General features: G+C 43.5%; 1 protein-coding gene across 6 annotated transcripts in view; it reads right to left on the bottom strand.

The window, feature by feature from the left end:
• Nucleotides 1–1,609: 1,609 nt before the first annotated feature.
• Nucleotides 1,610–10,332, bottom strand: part of pum1 (pumilio RNA-binding family member 1) — a 24,089-nt gene continuing 15,366 nt past the window's right edge. For all 6 annotated transcript variants that reach the window (XM_031585753.2, XM_031585756.2, XM_012836075.3 and 3 more), the window contains exons 15-22: nucleotides 9,861–10,128; nucleotides 7,343–7,472; nucleotides 6,741–6,875; nucleotides 5,897–6,034; nucleotides 5,525–5,650; nucleotides 4,469–4,590; nucleotides 3,806–3,998; nucleotides 1,610–3,032 (exon numbers count right to left, since the gene is read on the bottom strand). In XM_031585753.2, coding sequence (XP_031441613.1) covers nucleotides 2,901–3,032; nucleotides 3,806–3,998; nucleotides 4,469–4,590; nucleotides 5,525–5,650; nucleotides 5,897–6,034; nucleotides 6,741–6,875; nucleotides 7,343–7,472; nucleotides 9,861–10,128 — 1,244 coding nt within the window. In that variant the 3' untranslated portion in view covers nucleotides 1,610–2,900. The remainder of the gene's footprint in view (nucleotides 3,033–3,805; nucleotides 3,999–4,468; nucleotides 4,591–5,524; nucleotides 5,651–5,896; nucleotides 6,035–6,740; nucleotides 6,876–7,342; nucleotides 7,473–9,860; nucleotides 10,129–10,332) is intronic.

The following is a 10,332-nucleotide window of genomic DNA, read 5'->3' as shown; positions in this document are numbered from 1 at the left end:
AGGTTGCAGGAGTCATTGCTTCGCACGCCCAAGGCTATGACCCCGTTCAGATGGTCTTCTTTTGCTTAGAAAAGATTCCTAACTGAGTGAAATGACCTGGAAGTATCGAAGTGACAGCCATGATAACAGTCGGTTGAATTCTCTAAATGCTTCTCTAAGGTGCCTCAATGCTTCCTTTCATATCTCCTTTAGCAAACGATACACTGGAGCATCCTTTACAAAAGAAAAGGAGATAGTACTGTCCCACAATTCTTTGCAACAGCAACAACCCAATCAACGTGGCCCACAATAATAACATCTGCCTTTGAATAATTAGTAACCTGGTGTGAGTGCAGTGGGATTCTCTTAGCTCCACGGTTCTTTTGAATTATAATTCACATCTTTCATTGACCTCATGACGACTTCCTTCAAGGTCATGGAAAAGTGGTTAGGAAAATACTACGGGACGGACTATCCGACCGCAATCTAAGATTAGGATTGTTTTATAATACATTTGTTGTGGTACTGAATGGTTTCATGTAAGTATCTCACACTTCATGCTACACACAGGAGTTCTGTGCTTACTCATTGCTCAACAGCAGCCTCTAGTGTTACATTTGATTGGTCACAGAAAATACATGCGAGTTTGGCGCTCCGAGTTCTCCAAGGAATACTCATTCGGGGTTCATGTACCTATTTCTGCAGTAAAGGTTGAATGGGGTCAATGTTTCTGAGGAATCATGCATATTTCCAGCATAGCACATTTCATCTAGTCTCAAATAAGCCTGGCAGTTCTACTCTTGCTGTAAAAAAACCAACACATTTGTGCTGCTTTTAACTCAAATTATTAAACTACAAGCAAGTCCCTTCTAGCATCACCTAATGTTTTTACAAAAATGTTTATTCTACAATTTATTTCTGGTGTGCAGGCCGTCCTACGACTCTTGTATGAAGACATGAATCCTTGAAAAATGATCCTAATGTATGAGTATGACTTCCCAAGTATGAATAAGACATAACTAGGGACGAGGAATCACTATCAAAACAAACCATTTGGGTCAGAGCTCAAAGGCATCGACGGGTCAGTTGTGAAGAGATACGGCTAGCTTTCAACTCACCTTGACAGTAAATCACGTATCAACACCAAGTTCAGTGCTGCTCTTTGGGCCATTCCCTCTTTTGTGATGTTTGACGTCACAAAACAACACGTGTCAGAGCTGAAGTGGCTAAAAAGCTTTGTTCTTTTATGCCTGAAAACAGGCAAAAAGTAATTGATACACACAGACCCACAGATGACGTACAGACTGCCCAAAAATGATTAATAAAAGAAGAAACGATCTTCATTAAAAGTATTAAGCACTGCATTTCTAAAACAGCTAGTAACCTTCTGCAGTCAGTTGTGGCAATCCACTGTGAACACGATTTGCATCAAGAGGCTGGCGCTTTGTCCTCACTGCAGAAAATACAGAAAATGATACTATACCTCACTACGTGCTAGCTTGCAGGGTGGGCTGTAGAATGGCACTACAGACCTCCATTTACAGTGAAATGCGCTTGTTAGCGCGCCCCAATGTGTGTAGTGAAATAGTGTTCTGAATCACAACCACAATTGAAGACACAAAAACACTCCTTACAATTTTTGATTTTTTTTTTTTTGTCTCAAAATAAAGGTCACACAGCGTATCGAGACCATCTACAACAGGAGATACAAAACATCCAGGCAATCATTATGCACGCTGCTGCCAGGCCTCACTACACACACTTCTATACACAGATGCTGCAGGGTGTGTGTGACTCAGGAAATTTACACAATGCTGTTTAAATGTACACTGCAGCAAAAGAGTAAATAACAAATCAAAAAAAAGGAAGGAAATGAACAGATTTATACAGTCACTTACATTAGACCACAGAATGGCAAAATCTGTACACACACTCGCCGCAAGCGTAGCCTAAACCTCTCCCCCACACCCACACACCCGCAGGAGAGAGGGACTATAAAAGAGGTTAAAAAGAGAAGAAGAGCATTATGGGCAAGTTCGGTGGAAAAAGTGAGCATGTGATGTTGATGTTAAAACTAAACAAAAAAAATATAATTCATCAACAAGTTATGTTATTTTGAAAACAAAACAAAAGAACAAAAAATCTGATATTACAATTTACAATATACAGCAAATGCAGTGATTTACAGAGCGCAGCCATCACACGCTCACAGCGGTAATCGATCGCTTTTTATCATCTGTTTCCTCAAAAAGGATTCCACATTTACACAAGGTTTACAAATATACAATTATACAGCAGTCAGCACTACTGGGATACAGTATAGATACAGGTCAACATCAAAAACCAGAAAAAAACTACAAACTTTATGTATATATTTATAAGTATATGCAAAGGTCTACAGCAAGATTACACTACATACATTTAAAGAAGCAAGACCAGATGTGCATGTCTGTGTGTAAGTATGTTCATGAGACAAAGAGATAGAAAGAGAGAAATAGATTACAATACGTACATTTAGAGAAAAAAGATTGAGTATATTTCTCCCATGCTCAAAGGTTATGGCCCTGGTTCAGGGACAATGAATTTGTTAGCTAGAGGGAGTGTAGCTGTGTGTCAGTGAATGCTGGATTGTGTGCTGGCCAAAGGTTATGTGCATGTGTATCATTTTAAAAGGAGTTAAATGAAACACTTTCATTTCATAGAGAAGAGGGTAGAGTAGAGAGAGAGAGAGAGAAGAAAGAAAGAAAAAAAGAACTGAAAGAGATCCATGATGTTTCAATTGAAGGTGGGGCTTTAAGCCGCCTTAGACTGCACCATGCCCATAGATGGTGGGGCTTTAAGCCGCCTTAGACTTTACCATGCCCATAGATGGTGGGGCTTTAAGCCGCCTCAGACTGTACCATGCCCATAGATTGTGGGGCTTACAAGATCCCGTTGGGAGGCGCACACAGCGGGCCCAGGTCCACGCCGTTCTTCATGTAGTACTTCTCCAGCTTGGCCAGGATGTGCTTCCCGTACGTGTACTTCCTCAGGGTGGCGATGTGGGGGCGAATCTGTGCATGCACATATGGACGCACGCGGATGCATGCACACACACGCGCACACGCACACACACACACACACACACACACACACACACACACACACACACACACACACACACACACACACACACACACACACACAGCAGAAATATAACATTAGCACAGCATTAATTAAGCAAACATAATCACAATCTGGTCAAAACTGACGGCTCAACCCAATTTCCCTCTACTGCAATTATTAACGCAAAGCTCATCAGAAATATCAGCACAATGTCTTACAACATGTAGGAACATGGAAACACCAACAGTCAGACCACAGAGGCCACACGCTCCTCAGCCATCTCTCACTATTAGCCCTCTCAAACTGAGGTTCAACCACCCTTCCATACCCACCTCTCAACCTAGGTCAGACGAGGGTCGATTCAGGTTTTTTTGTTAAACAGTATAACCACAAGTTCTTGTGCAGCCTCCACCTACTCTTGTCTTCATCATCTGCTAAACTGCACTGTGCAGGAAATTTAAATCCCTTCTCATCCAGTCTGTCAGTTAATAATGCGTCAAAGCTCTAATGATTACTTCACCGTTGTGATATATTACCCGAAAAACGGTTACTCTCAGCATCCCTATCTGTATCACCAATGATGTTTATGTTCCACGTAACTCCATTATCTACCCATATCAAAACACCAAACTGAATATATCTACACATGGGTTTGGATGCAAAAGGTCACTCTCACCCAAAAGACAAACATCACAACGCAACATGTCAACGCAACACTCACCTTGTGCATGACAATCTTCCTCTGGGTGGGCTCGGCGACGTCGATCATCTTCTGCACCACATAGTTGGCGTACTGGTCCTTCATCATGGTGTAGAGTGCGCTGTGGGGCCCGTCGGCCATGCTGCACACCTCGTCTATCAGCAGAGCTCGCTCGGCGCGCAAGGAGTGGGTCACACACTTCTCCACCACATTACTGCAGAAACATAGAAACACACAGGAATTAGGATATCATTAGGAGTGGGTCACACACTTCTCCACCACATTACTGCAGAAACATAGAAACACACACAGGCATTAGGATATCCAAGACAACTACAATGGTTTGGTTGATGTAGCATTCCTAAGGCTACATATACATTTAGATCACTGCATTTAGAACTCTTCTGGAGACATAGCAATACTATAATGCACAACATAATGCATCGTGTGCATCATGTAATGCATTATAAATTAGGTTTTAAAGCATTATAAAGAGGGCAAGACATGCCTTCAAACAAGGATCAAACAAACATACTGTGTGAGATGATTTTCTTTGATCCCAATTATCCTTTTATCAATAAAATCTGCAGCGCTTTTAGTGATACACATGGGCTTCAAGTGTACGTCACCCATTCTGATAAGGTCATTTACACAGTGTAATGTGTTGTGTGGGTTTCGCTTTACCTCGCAAACTTGTGCTGACTCAATCCCAGAACGTTTCCACGGATCTCCGAGACAATCTTGCTCTTGTCCTCAGCTCGTCCATGCTCCAAGACGTGTTGAATCACATAATTACCATACTGGTCCTGAAAGAGGTCATACAATTACGGTACTGACCCCAACACATAGACAAACCACTGACATTCAAATGTCTAAACAGAGTGCCTTTGTCACTTGGTAACAATAACCAAGGGCATTATATATATTTCAAAGTAGTACATATACACACTGCTGTTAGTTTGACAGCAGATTCAAAAGAAGTTGAAAGATAGGGCTATTCGAAGAATATCCACGTTGCGGTATGCGGTAATGTGTTTAATTATTATACCTCCGTGAAGGAGGTTATGTTTTTGGTGCGGTTTGTTTGTCTGTCTGTCTGTCTGTCTGTCTGTCTATAAGCAGGACTAAGCCAAAACGACCGGCCCGATTTCTATGATTGAAGTTGGTGGAAAGCTGTAGCCTGGGCCAAGAACCCATCACCCCAGAGCATATGGGAGGGGATCCGAATCATGGGCGGATCCAAGAGTTTAGGTTCACTGTAGCTAATGTTGCGAGATACGGCATTTGACCTTGGCGGAGGACTGCGCTCTCAGAATGCCCTTCTAGTTCATTCATTTGACGTTACTTGTCCCCTAATATGTTGAAACTGTTGAGCTGAAAGAGTTTAAGGAGTTAAAAATGAACATAATTAAAAAGACTATTTCTGTATGGCATGTTTGTCTTGTCCTTTTAATGTTGCAGTAATGTGCAGTCATGAGGATTCATTCCCTCGGAAACGGCCACTTACGTTCCCCGTCATATTCCCATTTATTTGAATCCAATATTTACATATTTAATTGTGTTTTTAAGCGATTAATGGTCAGTAGACCAAAAGGTCACAATGATAAATGTGATGTGTATGCTCAGTACAGAGGGCTTGGCGTTTTAGAACCGCTTTTCTTTGAAGTTAAAAGGTGGAGAACGCAAAACTGACCAATGTACCGTGTGTGAATGGTATAACCTGCGGTGTTGGTATCTCACCTGCACCAGCTGCTCTGTGTGAGTGTGGAGCTCCTCCAGGATAGGCAGCGTCTGCTCGAGGAGGCAGTGCTCCAGGATCCTCTGGATGACTCTGCAGCCGTACGGGTGAGTCGAGAGAGCAAACACCTGCAGACCACACACACATTCAAAAACATTTACGAATGCCACAGCATACACATACCAACACCCACAAAATATACGGTTCTTTATCAACACACACACACACACACACACACACACACACACACACACACACACACACACACACACACACACACACACACACACACACACACACACACACACACACACACACACACACACACACACGTACACTAAATGGTGCAGTTGGTTATCTGGAGGAAGACCCACCTGTCCTTTAAAGGCGTCGATGATGAACTGGAGGGCGTGAGGCTGGACGCACTCAATGCACTTCTGCACAACGTGGTTCCCGTTCTGATCTTTCACACACTTCAGGACATGACCATCCAGCTCACGCACCATCTCACTCTGCGACACAGACACAGACACAGACAGACACAGGTTACCAATACCATACAGCTAATACAACACTCGAATACAAGGAATGCAAAAGGGCTCAATTTGAGTGTATGAGCTGAATAAACCATTTTAAAGAGGTGACATTTTGTTTTTGTAGTCAAAAACACCCAAAATGCCTCTGCTTAGAACAATCATTTTCATTTAGTGCTAGTGCTTCCTAACAGTGATGCGCATTCTGTACACGTTTCAGGCCATGGCTAGCATTTGTTTACTATTGCCCTGATAACAAATCAATAAAACACCTGACACAAAAAAACATTAAGCTACAATATTATGACCCAATGTGTTTAGACATCCCATCTAATCTGGGTTAAGCTGCCTCTAACACGCCTCTGCACCTTCTGTGAACATAGACATGAAATCGATTACCGAAATAGTTGAGTGTAAATGTTGTCATAGCAACTATGAATGATACAATGAGTACATTCTTTTTTTGACCTTGGTTCTATTCCACCTGTGTTTATGGAATTGAATAGGACATTCTAGCCGGCTGTTATGAGGCTACCCATTAATGGTTCTGTGGTACATCACCACTCGAGCCAACAAGGCCCTACCATAAGACCCATTACAGTACAGTTAACATTTGTTCATTAAACACAAACTACCATCTTCCGCTTCTGGCCCAAATGAAGTGCTGGTAAAAGCCTGTACTCACAATGACCTGCTGCTCAGAGGGGATGAACTCCAAGGCCTTCTGGATGACCCGGCAGCCATACATCTGCAGTGCTAGAGACAGAACATGCCCCCGGATCCGCTCGGCCAGGGCCAGCTTCTGGTCCAGACTACCAAACTGGAGACAGACAGACAGACAGACAGACAGACAGACAGACCAGAAATGTATCAGAAATAGACAGGCACGTGCCAACAGGTCAACAACCAAAACACACAGGTAGAAAGTAATGAATAATTGACCCTTAATGTATAATTCAGACTGAAGTACTGAAGATAAAATAGGTAGCACAGGGGGAAAAGGTACAATTTCAGTGGGTCTCTGACCGCATGCACAGCAAGTATAAATAATAAATGAGTCTTTAATGACTGGTAAAGAAATTCAAACTACTTAAATTATCCCCAGGTAACAATATCAATACTATGCACATTAGAGCTGCCCCTTTTGATCCAAGAGGTAGACTATTTATATGAGCAGGTGACTAATCACATTTATTTGGTCCCAAATTACTAATGCATTTTTTTTACAAGGTCACACAGAAGGACACTTCCACAGAACTTTCCGTGGGTAATTTCAGACTCACACACCTCAAAGAACTTCTGAATGACGTAGTTGCCGAATACGTCCACCATGAGCTGATACGCTGCCTGCAGGATCTCGGTGAAGACCAGCTGCCTCTCCGATGGACTGGCCCGCTCCAATTTCAGCTGGATGAATCTGCAGCACCAACCAAACAACAAACATTTCATTAAACAACCTAGCTTATTAGAGGTCCATTGTGTATTGCATAAGACCTCTCTGGTGGTCATTAGTGTAATCTGTTTGAATGTTTTGAGCCATCAGAAAGAACATGACGGGCTGCAACATCAACTTAATACTTTCTGTACTTGAATCTGTACTGACTATTCATGGACTCAGTCTCAGAGTGGATTTAAATACTTATGTTTTGAGTACATTCAAACTGGCAGGCATTAAGCAGGCAAAAATGTATTACAATAAGATAATGGAGCACAAAAGGACTCAAAAGTAGAAGAACTTTGATCCCACAGGGTACCCGAGATACACTATATGGACAAAAGTATTTGGACGCCTGACCATTACATCAACAGGGACTGTAATGACATTGTATTCAAATACAGATACTTTAATATGGAGTTGGTCCCCCTTTTGCAGCTATAACAGATTCCACTGTTCTTGGAAGGCTTTCCACAAGAGTTTGGAGTGTTTCTGTGGGAATTGGTGCCCATTCACTCTGAAGAGCATTTATGAGGTCAGGCACTGATGTTGGACGAGAATCTCTGTTCCAGTTCATCCCAAAGGGGCTTGAAGTCAGGGCTCTGTTCTTCCAGACCGAACTCATCAAACCATCTCTTTATAGTCCTTGCTTTGTGCACTGGGGAACAGTCATGCTGGAATAGAAAAGGGCCTCCCCCAAACCAGAAGCATAGCATTGTCCAAAATGTCTGAAGCATTGAAATTGCCCTTCCCTGGAGATAAGGGGCCTAGTCCAAACCCTAAAAAACAGGTGAGGCCAAATACATTTCTCCATATAATGGTCAGGCATCAGAATACTTTGGTCCATATAGTGTATGGGCCGAAACATTCACTACACTTTCAGCACCACCTGGTGGCAGGCAGACGTCACTGCATATGCTTGAGTATCTAAAGGGATAAGGCACCATGTTGCCATGTTTGGTGTTTTTTTGGGGGCTTTTGGGAGTTTTCTGCCCAAATACCCCATGAATAATCAGAACAGATGCAAAAGGTTCTTGTCTAATTTCCACTCCTCCACCACTCCTGTTGTCCACATGACAGAAGACCAGTCAAACGTCACCAAAACCACTGCACTGACTACTCTATCATTGAGCTCAAACCCTGATCACACACAAGACACACTCCTCCTCCTGATCAAACACAAGACACACTCCTCCTCCAGTGAGATCAAACCCTGATCAAACACAAGACACACTCCTCCTCCTCCTCCTGATCAAACACAAGACACACTCCTCCTCCTCCTGATCAAACACAAGACACACTCCTCCTTCAGTGAGATCAAACACGAGACACACTCCTCCTCCAGTGAGATCAAACACAAGACACACTACTCCTCCAGTGAGATCAAACACAAGACACACTCCTCCTCCTCCTGATCAAACACAAGACACACTCCTCCTCCTCCTGATCAAACACAAGACACACTCCTCCTCCTGATCAAACACAAGACACACTCCTCCTCCTCCAGTGAGATCAAACACAAGACACACTCCTCCTGATCAAACACAAGACACACTCCTCCTGATCAAACACAAGACACACTCCTCCTTCAGTGAGATCAAACACGAGACACACTCCTCCTTCAGTGAGATCAAACACAAGACACACTCCTCCTCCTCCTGATCAAACACAAGACACACTACTCCTCCAGTGAGATCAAACACAAGACACACTCCTCCTTCAGTGAGCTCAAACCCTGATCAAGACACACTCCTCCTCCTCCTGATCAAACACAAGACACACTCCTCCTCCTCCTGATCAAACACAAGACACAGTCCTCCTCCTCCTGATCAAACACAAGACACACTCCTCCTTCAGTGAGATCAAACACGAGACACACTCCTCCTTCAGTGAGATCAAACACGAGACACACTACTCCTCCAGTGAGATCAAACACAAGACACACTCCTCCTCCTCCTGATCAAACACAAGACACACTCCTCCTCCTCCTGATCAAACACAAGACACACTCCTCCTTCAGTGAGCTCAAACACAAGACACACTCCTCCTCCTCCAGTGAGATCAAACACAAGACACACTCCTCCTTCAGTGAGCTCAAACCCTGATCAAGACACACTACACCTTCAGTGAGATCAAACCCTGATAAAACACAAGACACACTACTCCTCCAGTGAGCTCAAACCCTGATCAAACACAAGACAGCACACTCTGACACAGTAACAGAGTTGCACATACACACAGATTGCACGTTCCAACACACTTTCAAACCTCTTCATAAGTTTGAAGAATCCTGCCCTCGTGAAGAGCTCACTCTCAAACCTCTTCATAAGTATGAAGACTCCTGCCCTCGTGAAGAGCTCATTCACAAACCTAGAGCCGTGCTGGTCCTGGGAGAACTCCATGACGTGTCCAGCAATCTCTCGCAGTTGCAGGTTGGGATAGCGGTTGTTGCGGAAGTCCTCAAGAAGCCGGCTGCGGCCAGACGGCATCACATCCGACATTCCGTAGCGTAGCCGTGACGACGGGAACAGCTGGCTACTGGGACTGAAGAGGGAGGAGCCAGAGGTGGAGCTGCGGTACTTGGCCTCCGCCCCTGGAGCTGCAGAGATGAAGCGCCCGCTCCCATTGGTTAAACCACCTGTCAGAGAGGAAGCAGGGAAAAGTGAAATTGAGGCTTCAGTGAAAAGACAGGACATGACCACTCACAGAGGATCTCCCATTACGTTCACGAGAGGGTAACAAGGGATTTTAAACGAAATACAGAATATGTGGAAAATATGAACACATATGAATAATTAATATATCAATACAATTATAGTATTCATATAAATAAATACTGTAT

This window comes from Clupea harengus, chromosome 19 (assembly GCF_900700415.2).
Source record: "Clupea harengus chromosome 19, Ch_v2.0.2, whole genome shotgun sequence".
NCBI classification, from domain to species: Eukaryota; Metazoa; Chordata; class Actinopteri; order Clupeiformes; family Clupeidae; genus Clupea; species Clupea harengus.
This window is presented reverse-complemented; position numbering and strand designations above follow the sequence as displayed.